The sequence below is a fragment of the Macrobrachium nipponense genome, chromosome 24, assembly GCF_015104395.2.
Source record: "Macrobrachium nipponense isolate FS-2020 chromosome 24, ASM1510439v2, whole genome shotgun sequence".
Lineage (NCBI taxonomy): Eukaryota > Metazoa > Arthropoda > Malacostraca > Decapoda > Palaemonidae > Macrobrachium > Macrobrachium nipponense.
In genome coordinates, this window is record NC_061091.1 from 49,879,010 (window position 1) to 49,896,690 (window position 17,681).

Sequence of the window (17,681 nt, forward strand, 5' to 3'; positions counted from 1 at the left end):
AAACTAAGGCAATGTAATTAATAAATCGTCATATATAAAGATTAGCAGTAAAAGACCGATCTCAATTTTACTCAGATTCCTAATTGACCTTGTTTGATCTGATTTAATTAAGATCTGAGCTCATCTCTCGAATGCGTTCATGACGCTTTTTCATGAAGACTGCATAATTATCCTGACCTTTTCATTTCGTTGATATGATTTTGTAAAGGAATATTAAAACTGCAGCCTTTAAGCCGTTGGGTGTTGAGAGCAACATCGTTTTGCATTATTCAGAAAGATACACTACTCTCTTTCATCGCACATGTTTGCTATTTTGCATCTTTTCCGCGCCTTTTCATCAAGACACCTGGCTGATTTTTGATGTCTGAAGTGCTGGTCTGAAGATAATTGTTATTATGGATCGTATTTTTAAGCTTTTACCTTCCTCTGACTTAGGTTACGACTGCTTCGATTATTATTATTATTGTTATTATTATTATTATTATTATTATTACTATTATTAGTGTTCGGGTAGTTGAATCGCTCTTCAAGAGACTCTAGGCCAAAACTGTATGCATAGCCACAGAGGAACCTGGTGTGACACTGCATACGTACAGTTGGTATCATAGTGAACACACTGCGCCCTTTTTTTGGTTATGACCCTTACCCGACCCAACAGAATTTATATAATATATATATATATAGATATATATATATATATATATATATATATATATATATATATTAATATATATAGATATATATAAAATATTCCTGATCCTGTACACGTCACCTACTCAGAGTGATAGTACTAAACACCATATGGTAAATGTAAACTAGACGGCCGCACGAAGATATCGTTTATCAATATAATTTGTTTACCTTACAATACTTTGATCACCAGGGACTAGTACTAAACACGGCGTCCCAAGGAGCTACCGCCATGTCTATAGTCGATTCACTTAAGGTAGCTTCTTGGGTGAGCCCTATGCCTATGAGACGTTTGTTTGGCGGTCGCTGATTGGCTGGGAAGCTGCTGCCTCACCCAGTACCAGCCAATCAGCGGCCGCCAAACAAACGTCCCGTAAGCATAGAGCTCATCGAAGAATCTACCTTAAGTGAAGCCAGCTATAGTGCTAGCATCTTAGAGTAGGTGACGCTTAAACAGCAAACCAACGTAGCGCCCAAGATCTAGAGCAGCGGTCGCCAACCTTTTGAACTTCATGGACCACAAATGTATAATTTTAAATTTGGCGGACTACTAACATAAATAAAAAAAAAGAAGGTAAATACGATTATGTAATAATAATCAGAAAACTTTTATTTTAGTAATATGAAATGCACCTATTAAATATAACAAAGTTATAGTTTAATTATTACAAAACAATTGAAAGTTTGAAGTTTGTTTAAGTATTACACATTTTAGTGTGATATTTGTTCTTGCTTGTTTGAAATAAGTTACTACAAGACGGAGGGCTGTTTTTTTATTTGGAGCCGAAATCCAAATTTTTAATACTAAATCGGCCTAAAATGCTAAATCTAGCATTAAAAATGCTAGATTTAGCACTGGGCTCTCTGTCTTCTGTGCAATTCGTATCAGGGTTGCCATAAAAGTATTAAAAAAATAAGATATGAAATAATGTCCCAATTTTTCTGCGGGCCATCAAAATTTTTTCACGGACCACCAGTAGTCCGTGGACCACCGGTTGGCGACCGCTGGTCTAGAGAGTTCGTAGCACCTATATAATTCACCTCCACGACAGTGTCTGGGATGATTTGCACTTAATCCTTGAGTCTATCTGGTCAGCAATTCAGATCCCCAGTTTTGCTCTTCGGTATAGTTAGAAGCGAGATTACCGGTATATAATACGCGTTGATGTTGGTTTTGTTGTTGCTGCTGTTGCTATTGCTGAAAAGCTTTGCTATAACGTGCATACTTCATGTGGAAAAAAATTCACAGTTACCTGCTTTCAATCTGAATTAGAAACGACTCCGACAGGAGCATCCGAGATCCCACTCGTCTCGTATCTTCATCCGTGACTCTCAGTTTTAAGAAAAGGAAATGTCAGTGCGGACTCGGACGCCAGCGAAAAAGAAATGCTAGTTGCAAAAATTAAGTTATTCCCTCGTTTTCTCAGAGCCCCAGAAAGCTCTTGAAAGCTCTCGGCGCTCAGCTGCATAATTTTCAGTTAGACCTTAATATTACAATACCAGTGCACACTATGATATTTTTCTCCGTTAGTATTATTATTATTATATATAATGGGTTTTTTTTATTCTCTTATTCTGGTTTTGAGAACATTTGGCCTTTATTTTTCGTATGTGTGCGGTAGGATAAAAACATTTTTGGAGTCCAGAACTTGGTCAGAATATTGTCACCCTCAAGGACGCAGTTTCAACCTTATCGTATTTGACACCTAACACGAAATCTATCAAAATTTTCTTCAGTTGTCCTGTTATCAATTTTTATTTCTGTATATCATATAACGCAAAGGATATTTTTTAATATAGAAGTACATAGCCTTATTTTATCCAGTTTTATACGTATAGCATTATTTTATACAAAGGCTTTTGTCCAGCTGTTAGTACTTATGCATCGTGAAATATTTGCCATATTAGTTATTTCGAAACGTGATGGAGGCCTTACTCCGTCAACCAGGTATCCAAAGGTACCTACATTTCGGGACATCCAACATTTTAAAGCCTTACGATCTCTATTTCTTAGGAAGCCGTCTATAGATACCAAAACGCTAATGCTACCATCTTGCTGTTAAGCTATACGTATCAAATAGTCTACCGGCTATTTTGTCTAAATTGATGTCAAAATGCAGCTTATGCGTAATTGTGTTAGCGTGACGTAACTTCAGTGAATGTGCATGACTTTAATTTTCTGCAAATATAGAATAATGGCTTCATGCTACCAACTTTTGTCAGCAGGAAACAAACAAGTAAAAAATATCCCCGAAGTTTCTTCGGCGCATACGAGTTTTCTGTACAGCGTATAATACTGTATGAAACTCTCAGGCACGCCCCATGAAACTCTCACCCGCTGTAGCCCATGAAACTTTCAGCCACAGCCCGGTGGTTGCCCTTGTTGTTGGCACATAGCGGCGCCAGACGCACAATAATGGCTAAGTTTAACCGTAAATAAGATACAAACTACTGAGGCTAGAGGGCTGCAATTTTGCATGATAGATGATTAGAGGGTAGAAGATCAACATACCAATTTGCAGCCCTGTAGCCTCAGTAGTTTTTAAGATCTGGGGGCAGACTGACTGACAAAACGCCATCTCAGTAGTTTTCTTTTACAAAAAACCTGAATAGTAGAGAAGAGAGAAGGTGGTCGTCTGACTCAGCCATTCAATGCGGAGTTATTTTTTTTTATTTTTTTGTTACTTGACAAAACTAATCATTGTACCTTTATAACACATGCCAACTTCAAAAATATGAAATATGATTTGCCATTTGGTTACAACATTTCCTCACTCACTCGCAAGTCTCAGTAAAAAAATTTTTTTTAACAAGGATGGGGATCCAAGCGTCCGCTTATTATCCTGACTCTTTGTTCGATCTGCCATGGCAATCAAGTCATGATGTCATATTCGACGCTCATTTTATCCCTTGATAATTAATTATTATTGTACTAAAGAATTAATCGCATAAAGGACGGTGTTTAAGAGTATGTTTGAATAATAATCCGTTCCAGGAATATACCATTGCATGACTTTTGTCAATTCTTCTTTTACAATCTTCGCATATAATTCGGAAAATACAATCGGAGATTTCAACAAATGCGTATCGTATTAGTCACTTCTGTGGCTGACGGGGCAGGCAACTTAAGGCCACATATTAAGCACAAAACAGTAGAAAGAAAGAGGAGGACGGCATAGCACTTAGAGCACTTTGCGTATCGCCTCAGACTGTGACTTATGACATAGGAAAAGAGAAATTCGCATTTTCTAAGGATTTCAATGAAAATCGTATTGAAAATAGTTGGAGACCGAGTAGTTTTCTAGGCAATTTCCTAGCCATTGCATTTCCGTAGGTCTGGTGAATGTGACCAATAGGTTTCAAATGATTAATCATTTGTAATTAACTAAACCCGCAAGATGATTTAAAATTGACTAAACCCCCGAGATAATTTGGAATTAGCTAAACCCCCGAGATAATTTGGAATTAGCTAAACCCCCGAGATAATTTAGAATTAGCTATGCCCGCAAGATGATTTGGAATTGACTAAACCCCCGAGATAATTTGGAATTAGCTAAACCCCCGAGATAATTTAGAATTAGCTATGCCCGCAAGATGATTTGGAATTGACTAAACCCCCGAGATAATTTGGAATTAGCTAAACCCCCGAGATAATTTGGAATTAGCTAAGCCCGCAAGATGTTTTGGAATTGACTAAACCCCCGAGATAATTTGGAATTAGCTAAACCCCCGAGATGATTTGGAATTGACTAAACCCCCGAGATAATTTGGAATTAACTAAACCCGCAAGATGATTTAGAACTGACTAAACCCCCGAGATAATTTGGAATTAGCTAAACCCTAGTGATAATTTGGAATTAGCTAAGCCCGCAAGATGTTTTGGAATTGACTAAACCCCCGAGATAATTTGGAATTAGCTAAACCCCCGAGATAATTTGGAATTAACTAAACCCGCAAGATGATTTAGAACTGACTAAACCCCCGAGATAATTTGGAATTAGCTAAACCCTAGTGATAATTTGGAATTAGCTAAACCCCCGAAATGATTTGGAATTAGCTAAACCCCCGAAATGATTTGGAATTAGCTAAACCCCCGAGATAATTTGGAATTAGCTAAACCCCCGAGATGATTTGGAATTAGCTAAACCTCCAAGATGATTTCTAGGGCTGAGAACTAGAAGGGCCAATGTCATAAAACCATGTTTTTAGAAAAACGCATTTAGAATATTGCTTCCCTTATTAAAATTCAGGTAAGTACAGCAAACGAAAACTTTTTTTTGGGTGATTGCTTAACTTATAACATTGGCCATTATAGCACTTAAACAGAGATAAATTTCACACTTAAACAGAGATAAATTTCTAGTTTAGTGGCGAGATAATTTGGAATAAGCTAAACCCCCGAGATGATCTGGAATTAGCTAAACCCCCGAGATAATTTGGAATTAGCTAAACCTCCGAGATAATTTGGAATTAGCTAAACCCTCGAGATGATCTGGAATTAGCTAAACCCCCGAGATAATTTGGAATTAGCTAAACCCCCAAGATAATTTGGAATTAGCTAAACCCCCGAGATGCTCTGGAATTAGCTAAACCCCCGAGATAATTTGGAATTAGGTAAAACCCCGAGATAATTTGGAATTAGCTAAATCCCCGAGATAATTTGGAATTAGCTAAACCCCCGAGATAATTTGGAATTAGCTAAACCCCGGAGATGATCTGGAATTAGCTAAACCCCCGAGATGATCTGGAATTAGCTAAACCCCCGAGATAATTTGGAATTGGCTAAACCCCCGAGATGATCTGGAATTAGCTAAACCCCCGAGATAATTTGGAATTAGCTAAACCCCCGAGATGATCTGGAATTAGCTAAACCCCCGAGATAATTTGGAATTAGCTAAACCCCCGAGATAATTTGGAATTAGCTAAACCCCCGAGATAATTTGGAATTAGCTAAACCCCCGAGATAATTTGGAATTAGCTAAACCCCCGAGAAAATCTAAACCTGCCTCTTAATAGCCGGAATTAATCTCGATAACATGAATGATATCTATGAGGAAAAGCTCAGGAAAAGTCACTGCAATGTTTACTAGTTATGACTTTTCCACTTCGTAAATAAAAATAAAGACTAGCTCTATGTAATATTGTCATTTTCCAAGCCCTCTATAGAAACCATATGCAGTGTGTATTTGCTTGCTCACTATTATAGTTATGCATGAATGTGCTTCATCAACGGACCGTTATCTGCAACTGGGCCGCTAATTAGCTGGTCAGAATCCTCACAGAGCATAACGGGCAGTCGTGGATATTAGTGCGTAATCAATGATATATCATCTTTATTTTTATTTATATCATTGTAAGATTACAGATAATAGCGGTTGGGAATAACAGTAATAGATAAGCAGGGTATCATTGGAAGTCATCAACGAGGTAGGTTAAAGACTTCTTTTCCTTTTAATGTCTACAGTAGTGTCTGTTCTGTTGTAACGTTGTTCTTCCTGAGCATTGAAGGGGATAGGTAGTACTCGTGGTGGTCGATAACCTAGTGGTGAGTGTTTGATGTAGTACTTGGGAAGAATTTGCGCACAGGTAAGCTCCTGCATCCATCGTTCTTAAAGTGGACATGTTTATCGTTTACGTATTATGATTTTCAAGACATACACTTAAGAATGTCTAATTTTCTAGAAAATGAATTATAGATTACCACCGTAGTGCAGCCAGGCCAGGATCTTAGACTTGATATGTTTTGCAAATGTACTTAAAATCGTGTTGCTGTGAAAAACGATATTGCAATATAATTCTAGTGCCTATATGAACATTACTTATGTGAGTCAAAGTTGATTATGATATCTTGATCCAAATTCACCCATAAACATATGCATCCTTCAAATTCGAGTATAATAGTCACTTTACATGGAGTAAGGTTCAGTAGTCATTGCTATATTTTTACATAGGCACGTAAGTCGTATGGACGAAAGACTAATTGAAATGTGTGCTCTTTGAAAGAAGTTAAGTTACTGTATATAAGAACATTTTTTTCACCATTATTTCTTTCGTAGGAAATTCTTAGTTGTAGCACCTGTTAACAGTAACGGGACTCCCAGGGATTAGGTTGGATTTCATAGAAGAGAAAACTGATATGGCTAAAGTGCATCTTATCCTAAACTTTGTGCTTATTTGGCCCCTACTTAGCCTAGGGGGCGAGGGGCTGCTGTTGCTTCACCTCCTAGATTCTTCCACCTAACCTGACTTAGATGCCATTAGTCATTGAGTAAAATACAGGGATCCATGGTACCTTGCCTAACGTAACCATGCCTTCCATAACCTAATATGATCTGCAATATCATAAAATGGTACCTATTAGTTGTAGTGTGTATAGCTAAGGTTACATCCCCTCTCCTCATCAGATGACAAGCGCCTCAGTAGCGTGGTCGGTATGGTGTTGGCGCACCACCTCTTTGGCTGCGAGTTCGATTCTCAGGCATTCCATTGAGGTGTCAGAGATGTGTATTTCTAGTGACAGACGTTCACTCTCTACGCTTCGGAAGTCACGTCAAGCCGTTGGTCCCGTTGCTGAATAACCACTGGTTCCATGCAACGTCAAAACACCATACAAACAAAACTCGTCAGATTACATAGCATGACTACCAGTAGTTGCCTCAGTTCCAGATGGATATTGATATAGGTGTGGCTGGGGGAGAAGAATTAGCAAACCCCTTCTGGCATTATTTTCTGATAAAAATATAAGAAATGCATGATTAAATACCGTAAAACCACATTTCAAAGCAGATTCCATTTAACAACAGCTTGTAAAATTTTACCAAAGCTGATAAATCCTATATGTAACCTAAAGTAGATTGGAATTCATCTTGTTATAATACAGGTTAAAATGTACAAAAATTCACTTGCCCTGATTTTTCACCGTTAATAATATTCTTTGGAGAGAAATCTTAACAATCAGCACAAGGCATTAATAGTTTCAGGGTTAAACAGAGACTATTAAATTATTTGCGAAGGATATAACATGTAAGAGAAGTGTTTATAATTACTGAGGGAGTCACGGAAACCAATACATTCCAAGTCTTTTTGGGCTGCCCTTAAAACAATACATACGAAAGTTCGTGTATATAAGCAACCCTAGGCCAATATACGACCTTTACAGATAGCTTTTTGAGTCCCTAATCTTTTAACTTGCACTCAAGACAACCTTTATTGATGACCAACTTGCTTGAGACTTCGAGTTCAGTCATCCTACACTGCCTGACAAACACAGACTTGACTAGATGGGACCCATTCAACCTTCCACACAGTCTGTCTTAGCCAAGCACTGCAAGAATAATTTTGGGCTGCTCTTAAAACAAAACCTATGAAAATTCGTGTATCTAAGCAACCCCAAGCCTATTTACGACCTTTACAGATAGCTTTTTGAGTCCCCAATATTTTAACTTGCTCTCAGACAAGCTTTATTGATGACCAGCTTGCTTGAGACTTCGAGTTCAGGCACCCTATACAGACAGACTTGACTAGATGGGGTCCATTCAACCTTACCAAGTCTGACTTAGCCAAGCACTGCATCCCTCCTCCATATCCTCCATACCAACAGAGTTAAGTTCCCCAGTTCCCTCTGTGCTGACTGACCAAGCCGTGTAGCCTACCCAGTCCCCTACTATACCTTCTGGCTTACTAGCTTAGTCAAGTACTGCTCTTCATACCTTCCTTAAATACCTCCCTAATACACTGAATTAGCGCTCTATTCTGGCTTTATAGACAGGCCTTTCAGAGCACTGTGCCCATCGTACCTTCCCCATTGGCTGACTTAGACAAGTGTTGATCATCCTTCTTTTCTGGCAGACAAGTGACAAAGTGAAGTTTTGTCCGCCATAATCTCTTGACTAACTTAGCCTAGTGCTTCATCTTGACCCTCCTTTACACTGGGTTGGTAGTCTGTGTCAGTGTCATCACAGACTTTGTAGTGGTGTGACTCCCAGTACTTTATTTGCTGACCGGTTGGAACTTCCATGTTCTCCTTATGTGTGTACCAGTGCTGTGCCCTTCTGTACCTATATTCAAGAATTATTTATTAGACAATGGGTTGAATGTATTGTTTCTCTTCACAAAAATTGTTACAGAATGAATTATGGTTAGGTTTAATGTGTTTTCTCCACATAAGTTAGCTTCAAAAGACAGCACCATCTATGTTATCAAACACCCCTCAGTCATAGACATTTAAATTTTTAGGTCTGGATTTGCAAGTGCCTTTTGCAAGATACACATGGCATTTTTTTTTTCGTTTAGGAAATAGACTAGACAGGTTTGTGTACTTTATAGTTCAGAACTTATCTGTTTGTAGTTACCTTCAAGTTAATAAAGCGCCACATCTATTAGATTGGTTTGCATTCCACTGGGCGGCTCCAAAGCACAGTTGTATTGAAGTGGGTGAACATTAGCGAAAGTATTATTTCTGTGGGCGATCACCAGCAAAGGTTACATTCCAGTGGACAACCTCTGGCAAAAGTTTTATCTGAGTTGGTGACCACTGGCTAAAGTCGCATTCTAGTGTGCCACCAGTGAAAGCCAAAAATCAATGCTTGAAAACGTTCATCAGGCTTTACGAGCCGGTTGTAAGCAGCAATAGGCTTCGGTGAGACAAGAGAAATCATTATTATAGAAAGCAAGGAACGTAACCGCGACTACGACATCCACTAGGAATTGGGGCGTCCAATGTATTTCGCCGTGTTTAGTACTGACCCCTGGTGGTTAATGACAGTCGACCGCCCAAAAATAACGGTAAATTCTTAATAAGCAACCCGAATACTATAAGGAAACTGTAATTTCCAAAGAAATACCCGACGCGGAGTTATTAGTTAGATTTACCTAGAAAGCTTCGAGAATTTCGCTGCAGTAAATAAAACGCCAGAGGGTACTTAACTTTCAGTCACTTGTGTTAGATAGTACTTCATGCATAACCGATAACTTATGTCAGTAAAAGCGTAGTAATTGTATATCAGACCTAATTTAACTGAATTCAGGATCCCATGAGAAGTCATTGAAGAAATAACCTTAACCAAGATAGGTGAAGTTTGAGCATAAAACTAAAACCAAGACGTAAAACAAGTCTCTTAAACTTCGGGAAAATTACCTGAGTGGGAAGAAGGATTCGAAGGGGAAAAGTTCTGCCTCGTTTTAAACAGAACATCTGGGAATGCACAAGCGCCTCTCCGGGCCAGAAAAACCATTTGGACAGAGTTCAAAGTGGCTGAGCCGAGACATTGTAGAAATATCGTCATTTTTAACCAGGAGACAACTGTAAAGCATTATAAGCTATATTCTTTTTACAAAGTGGGCATGCCTTTTATATATATTATTTAATAACTGGTACTATTGGTCGAATTCACGGTTACAGGAACCCTTAGTATATTTTAGACATCGTAGATCTTTGGGACGCGTCTGCGTTTGTTAGAGTGATAGTAAATAAAATTGGGAGCACTGTAAAACAGTGGTTCTTTTGATTGCAAAAGTTTTGTAATTATTTAAGACAACAGACTGACGGACAAAGAAAAATACCGAACATAGGGTAAGAGAACGATAAGCAAAAAGGACAGCTACATTTGCAATTTTAAAGGTATGGGAAATGTGCTTTTGGTTTCCCGTATGCAAAAGCCTTTTGTTTCTGAAGCATCGAGAAAACTGATAAAAAAACTGAAAATTCGAGGTTTTGGAATCCACATTTAACCTTAATCTCTTTGGATGAACTTCATCCGTAAGTTTCTTTGTCCCTTTTTAATGAGACTTTGGATTATTGCAGTCTGCTTTGTGGAGTTCTTTTGTTTTTACTGCTGTCATTACTGAACTCGAAAATTCCATGCCCTTTTCCGCTTAATAAATCAGTTTTGTTTTTATTATTGACAGCAGAGATACGCGAGTTATCATGTAATCTATGCTTGGTATACATACAGTATTTCGTAACTGCACATATAAAAAGTTTTTCTTTAGGATAGAACTAACAAAGACGGTAAAAATATAACCCAGGGTAATGATCACCTTGTAGGTTAAAATCACAACGGAAGATACTAGGCTAAATTGCAAAGGCAGTCTCTCTCTCTCTCTCTCTCTCTCTCTCTCTCTCTCTCTCTCTCTCTCTCTCTCTCTCTCTCTCTGCATTCATTGAAGTTCGGTTTTAATTTCTGATCGATAGTTCATAGTTTTTACCTTGTGTATGACCTGAGGGCCAGTAGCCCTGTCATAATTTCTTTAGCAAATTAACCTTGGAGAGTTATAGTACGTAACAACGTGCTCCAACTAACCATTAAAAGCATGCTGTATAGTTACCATTTTGAATCGTTTAAGGACACACCATTCCTACTCAGTAATATCTCAATCACACATCAAATTCTGTACAATAGATGTAACAAAACGTGACAAAAAAACAAAAAAACAAAAAACATCAAAAACATCCCACGGATAAGGTGATGGAAACCCTGACTCATGTTATTTATTATTCCAGTCTCTTAACGTCAGAATGGTTTGTGTGTGTGTGCGCTTGTTTGTGTCTGCGTCGTGGAGCTAGCTGCCAGCGATGAATATAAACTTTGGAATGCTACCAGTAATATGCATTAATTTGTCATGTACATTATTAATTAAAGTGAAGTTTAGAGCGTTCCGGCCTACTGGAGCCGTGTACACAAATGTTTGGTTAATATGGACTGGCAATTTCCCTCTGCATTTGTGTTTTAAATGTGATTCTTATATCTTTATAACCATATGTTTAATATTTAGGGATTTGAGCAAGCATTTTTAATATGGCTTTTATTCTTCATACATATTATAGAATGTCTGAGAATTTGTCTTTTCCTTGGCATTTATTCCGGATGTTTTTAAGTTGGGCATTTTTAGATATTCTTTATCAGAATTGATTTTTTAAGCCTTTAACTGGAAAGGTCCTATATTCAGTCATTTAGGTAATATTGAGATTTAATTAACACTGCGTGTGAACTTCTTAACATTTAAATTGAAAACTCCTTTTTTAAGGAAGTTTTTTGTTAATAGCTGTTTAACATAAATCTCTAGGATGAATTAGGTGATTGTTTTTACCTCTTTTAGACTTAACGGATTAATGAATTCAAATTCATTAATCAGTTAAGTTTCCATGGAGGTAAAAACAAAGTCCCTTAATTATGAATTTAAAAAAAATATATTAATGAATTCAAACAAATTGTAGCATATTTTTCTGTTTTATTGTAAAGCCCCAACATTCCTATTTCCTGCGAAAAGGAGTTTGAAAGAGTTTAATATTGCTTATTGTAAAATGCGATGTTTCTGTTTTCAGGTGTGCACGAGATTCGACCAACGACTACACGCAGCAGCTGTGAAGGGTGACGTCGAGGATGCTGTGAGGGTTCTCGACACGGGGAGGGTCCACGTCGACTGCGCCGATAGGGTAAGTCTTCCTTTTGTGAATGCCCCTACGAGAGCCCTCGGAACACTCCTTGGGGCACTCCTTGGGGCGTTTCGTTTCATTCTTCCTATCTATGAACACTGGAATCGGTTATTGGCTGGAAATTTTAATGTACGACTCTGTTATAGAATTGAATATAGAATTTAGGCCAAAGGCCAAGCACAGGAGCCTATGAGGTCATTCAGCGCTGAAGCGGAAATTGACAGTAGCTAAAAGGTTTGAAAGGTAAAAGGAGGAAAACCTCGCAGTTGCACTTTGAATTGATTGTTAGAAGAGGATTGGAAGTAAGATGGAAGAAAGAGAATATGAAAGGAAGCACAGTAAAGGAACGAAAAGGGTTGCAGCTAGGGGCCGAAGTTGCGATACAAAGAACTTCAACTAATGCTTACAGTTTATCGCTAGAGGTGCACTGACGGCACTACTGCCCTACGGGGAGAGGGGGGGGGGGCGACTTTTAAAGTAAGGAATTTCTCATCTTGGTTCTTTGAAAGCAGTTTATCATAATTCACTGATACAGACAGGAACAGAAAATTTCATTTCGTAGATGTTTTGTTCTTTAGTCAATAAATAAATACTATCACTACAGAGAGGGATGAGTGTAGTTCAAATACCACTTTTGCGCTACTCGGATTCTGCAGTGTGATCTTTAGCTATGCAAGATTGTATTCGAGAAGATAGTACCCAGAACCGAATAGATTCAATCATAGAAGTTCATAGAAGTATTTATGGGTAATGAGGAGATGCCCAAATCATTTTAATTGCTACAGAATTGTTTGTTTATTGAATTAAAATTGTTCACTAAATGCACTTTCCTCCATAGAGGGTGGGTACGGATGCCCCGCCACATTCCTGTTCGAGGGCAGGGGTGCCATTTCATTTTTCCTTTGGGGGGGGGGGCGCAAAGGTTCATTTGAGGACCCCCACCTGAAAGGGAGTAGGTCCGCTGGGGCGCTGTAAGGCCCCCCGAGAAAATATTTAGAGATATCAACAAAATAGGAGCAGTTTGAAGCCACTTGTAAAGGAAATTTGAAGAATTTTTATTACTTAAAAAATGCTGTACGTCATATTTTGAGATAATAAATGAACATGAAAAGGTAGTGGAAATTTCTAAACAAATCAAATTATAACCTATAGTATTGGTCCTAGAATATCTGCAGTTTACCATGTTGCATTAATTGAATATAGCTAACTACCTACACAAGGGTCATTCAGGAAAAGAAAAGTTGATGTGAACATAATTTTAAAAAGGTTCATCATAAGGAAACTTCAAAATTAACATATGCTCTATACATTTCAAATATCTACTGTTTTAGTGGAAACTTCCCTGATGTTAATTTTGCAAAATTATTAACCATATGTCAAAGTTGAGATTTTTAACAAGCTCCCTTTCTGAGGCCATGAGAAGCAAGTCATTCAAGCGCTCATTTTTCAAGGTAGATCGTAGATACGTTTTCACTAAACTAATCATTGAAAACAGTCGTTCATTTCTGGCAGTAGTTACTAGAAGGGTAATGAGAATTTTAACAATTTTAAAAATTTCTAAGTATGCACATTCTTATGATTTGAGTTCATCATACAATTCAAACAAATTCTTGGGCTTTTCATTCTTAGTTAGAAAGTGGCTCTTTGCTACAGAAATTTGGGCATTTAGAAGGATTTCATCTATGTGTATATCTTTATAAAACTGTGCTATGGTAGATAGTTTCTTATCATTTAAAAAGTCATTAGAATTACAGTCAAGTGCATTCATCGCTGCTATCAGTGGCATATTAGGAGTGAATCTATTATCCATCTCAGAGAGAAATCTGTCTTAATATGTCAAAATAGATTCTTTTGAATGATACCTCAGGAGCGAGACTTGTATTGTCCTCACTCATTCCTACAGTTGAATCAGTTAAAAAGTCTTTTAATTTGGATGAGATCTTTTGGGTCCTCTTAGTTATGTCTACTTAATTGGAGTCTTAAAGGTAAGTCTGTATCAATCTCCTATGCCGCAGAAAAAATCTTAGCCTTGCCAAAGATATTAGAGAAACCTTCATCTGTTCTCAAGACCTGTAGTTCTTTAATAGTTGACTGTATGAGAGAGCAAGCTTCATATAGCAGTACTTCCTCTGCTTGTAGCTAGTCTGACAAGTTGTTGGTAACTTTCAAGCCTTGTTCTGCAACATGAAGATTCACTACAAACTTGAAAGACAGCAACTGTTTGTAGAGTCCACTTGCTTCAGCTACAGCTGCTGAGTCAGAGCTCTCTCTCTCTTCGACCTTTTGAAGCACTGCTAACAAACTTCCATAACGAAGCTTAACTTTTGCAGCTGACCGATAATAGTAAGACCATCTTGTTATAGCAGGTCTTTCTAACGTCAAAACTTGCAGGTCTTCTGCTTTCTGTGCCTCTATGGAAAGTTGGTTCCTTGTATTACTGTTAGTTATAAATGTTAATAAATGAAAAGAATGAAGCGAGACCACCGATATTCTTTACAGTCAACCAGTACTAAATTAAGTCTGTGGGCATGGCAATGTATCTACACTGCTTGGGGAATTTTATTTCATAGTCGTGCCACACTGTGCCACACAGTTTGATCATATTAAACCAGATTGTTCTGTCTCCTTATATATGAAATCAGCTAAATTGGCTGCATCAACCTTTTCCATGTGATAGGTACCAATGACTCGTTCCTTCACAACTCCTTCACTAAAGTACCTAAAAGAATAGCCAACAGGGTTTTTTTTTTTTTTTTTTTTTTTTTACAAGTCTTTTGTCTCATCAACCATAAAAAAAATTTGAGCTGATTGTGCTTCCGGGTGGCTTCGGCACTTTGGCCCCGGTTTGGCCTGTTTCACTTGTTAAGGAGTGGTTTCGGCTTTTTCCCGCAATATTGACGGGTTCAATATCGCCTTTTTCCCCTCGTTTGGTGTGTTTCACTTGTTGAGGGGTGGTTTGGGCATTTTGCTGCCGTACATACTGTGTGTTTGATATGAGTTCCAATAACTGAGATTAAAGTCATTCTGATACTGAGGACTAAGTGTAATGGCCATATCGTCCTTCTAGCTTTTTCTTTAGAGAAGGATTAGATTCTGCAATTAGCTCCAGTTTCTATAAAATTTCCTGAATTTAATGCATCATTACCCTCCTTTAGACCACGAAAAGACAATCCTTTCCTTCCCAGTAAAGCAGCGACTTTCAAAAGAAGTCTTACGTGTTTCCTGTTTTCCTCAATCTCCAGTTGCCTGACAGAACATAAAGATGATGCTGCTACAGTTGGGTCGAACCTGACTGAATGAATACCTTTGAAATTAGACCAAGCTATCATACACTTAATGTGTCTCTCGCTAGCCTGGCGTTGCTTAAGCAGAGTGCTAACATGTTTCCTTTTCTTTTATCCATTATCAGTAAATATGTCTTCCTACCTAGTTCCTCCCTCCATGTTTTCGAACAGAAATTCCTAGAAAAATGCCTCCAAGGAAAGCAGTAACGAGCATCTTGCACAACTGAGTATTCTAACCAAGGAAACTTACCTAAATAGTTATGGCATTTGGTAGGGATTTAGATTTTCATAACGTGACATGTGAATGTTTTATGCAATTATTAAATGCATAATAAATTATGGAGTGAGTATGAAAATACTCACTCCATAATTTATTATGCATTTAATAATTGCATAAAACATTCACATGTCACGTTATGAAAATCTAAATCCCTACCAAATGTAATTAATTAATTCATTTGTGAAGACTCTGCTCTTCAAGTGAAAACTGCCTCGGCTTAATATTTTCAACGGGTAGCTATTATATGTTATGTATTATTTATATTGTTCCTAGCATGTTAAAAATAACTAATTTAAATTTTTCCCTCTCTACACTTCAACCTTATTTATATTTTTTCGAAACTTTGTTTCGTGGACAGTGACCTTATAATAAATATATATATATATATATATATATATATATATATATATATATATATATATATATATATATATATATATATATATATATATATATATATATATATATATATATATATATATATATATATATATATATATATATATATATATATTATAAGGTCATCGTCCACGAAACTAAGTTTCGAAAAATATAAATAAGGCTGAAGTGTAGAGAGGGAAAAATTTAAATTAGTTATATATATATTACATCTATATATTATATATATATATATATAATATATATAATATATATATATACTAATATATATATATATATATATATATTATATATATATATATATATATAGTTATATATACTATAGTATATATAATATATATTATATATATATAATATATATATACTATATATATATATATACATATATATATATATATATATCCATATATATATATATATATATATATATATATATATATATACATCTATATATATCATATATATAATATATATATATTATTGCTGATTTGCAGGCCCCTAGAAAGCTTGGGGGGCTGAGGGCGAGTGCCCTTCACTGCCCCCCCCCCCCCCACCCCCCCCCCCATCACGCCCCTGTCAGAGGGGTGTATGCCGACGAAGTCTGGTTTTGCGAGGTGGTCTCACCCACCCAGGTAGCCCACTGACAATACCCAGCGATGCTTAACTTTGCCAGCAAAACGAATGTTTATTGTGCCTCTGCACTATAGTAGTCTCACCCTTTTTGCTGCGGCTCATTCTTTGGTACCGTCTCTCTCTCTCTCTCTCTCTCTCTCTCTCTCTCTCTCTCTCTCTTCTCTCTTCCATTGATGGATTCGAACATCAAGCCTGACCTCGGAACCCTCGTCTCCTCTGCGTAGGCAGCCCTGACTCGGATTTCTTTCATTCGATAGAATCTAGTTTTCTTCGCTCTCCCCCACTACCTCTATTCATCCTACACGGTCTTGTTATAAGGGAATTTGGTTTCGATTTCGCGCCTGAATAAACACGCTAACGTACATGTTTATGCATTGGCTTCGATTTCACGTGGTTCTACTTGCGATTATAGATGGTATAAACCTATGCTATAAATGTTATTGGATATAGTATTGCTATGGTGAGTCTTAGCTAACTCAGCATAACTCAGCAGTTCAAGTTATAAAAATATGAATCTAGTAGTTTTGTTAAAAACCTGAAAATCAAAATATGGCTACTGGACTTAATTGTTGGACAGCAAAATGTTTCAAAATTCCAGAATGTTAATTCCAGAATCCAGTCTTGTTTATGGATAAAAGAACGACGCGGAGTGCGTATTTCTCGATGCCGGTTTCTTCTTCGAGAGAAGTTTCCCACCGTATTTGTGCGTTAGGGACGGTTCCGTCGACATTATTATTATTATTATTATTATTATTATTATTATTATTATTATTATTACCTAGACAGATCATCTGTGTATATCCAGAGCCTCTGTCTGTGGACACTAACTTTGTTTTACAGCATCGTTTTGTAAATCGCAGGCGTCTTGCATTTGAAAATCGATATAAAATCCACACAATACGTGAACAGTGAGCGTTTGAATGGGTTCTGGCGTTTTGTCAGGGTCCTCTAAAGCCGTTCA

The 17,681-nt window shown here is 37.2% G+C and overlaps 1 protein-coding gene across 1 annotated transcript in view; it reads left to right on the forward strand.

Annotated features, from left to right (window-relative positions):
• Positions 1 to 17,681, forward strand: part of LOC135205613 (ankyrin repeat domain-containing protein 29-like) — a 481,897-nt gene that overhangs the window by 438,193 nt on the left and 26,023 nt on the right. The window contains exon 2 of the mRNA XM_064236405.1: positions 12,014 to 12,124. Within this exon, the coding sequence (XP_064092475.1) occupies positions 12,014 to 12,124 (111 nt within the window). The remainder of the gene's footprint in view (positions 1 to 12,013; positions 12,125 to 17,681) is intronic.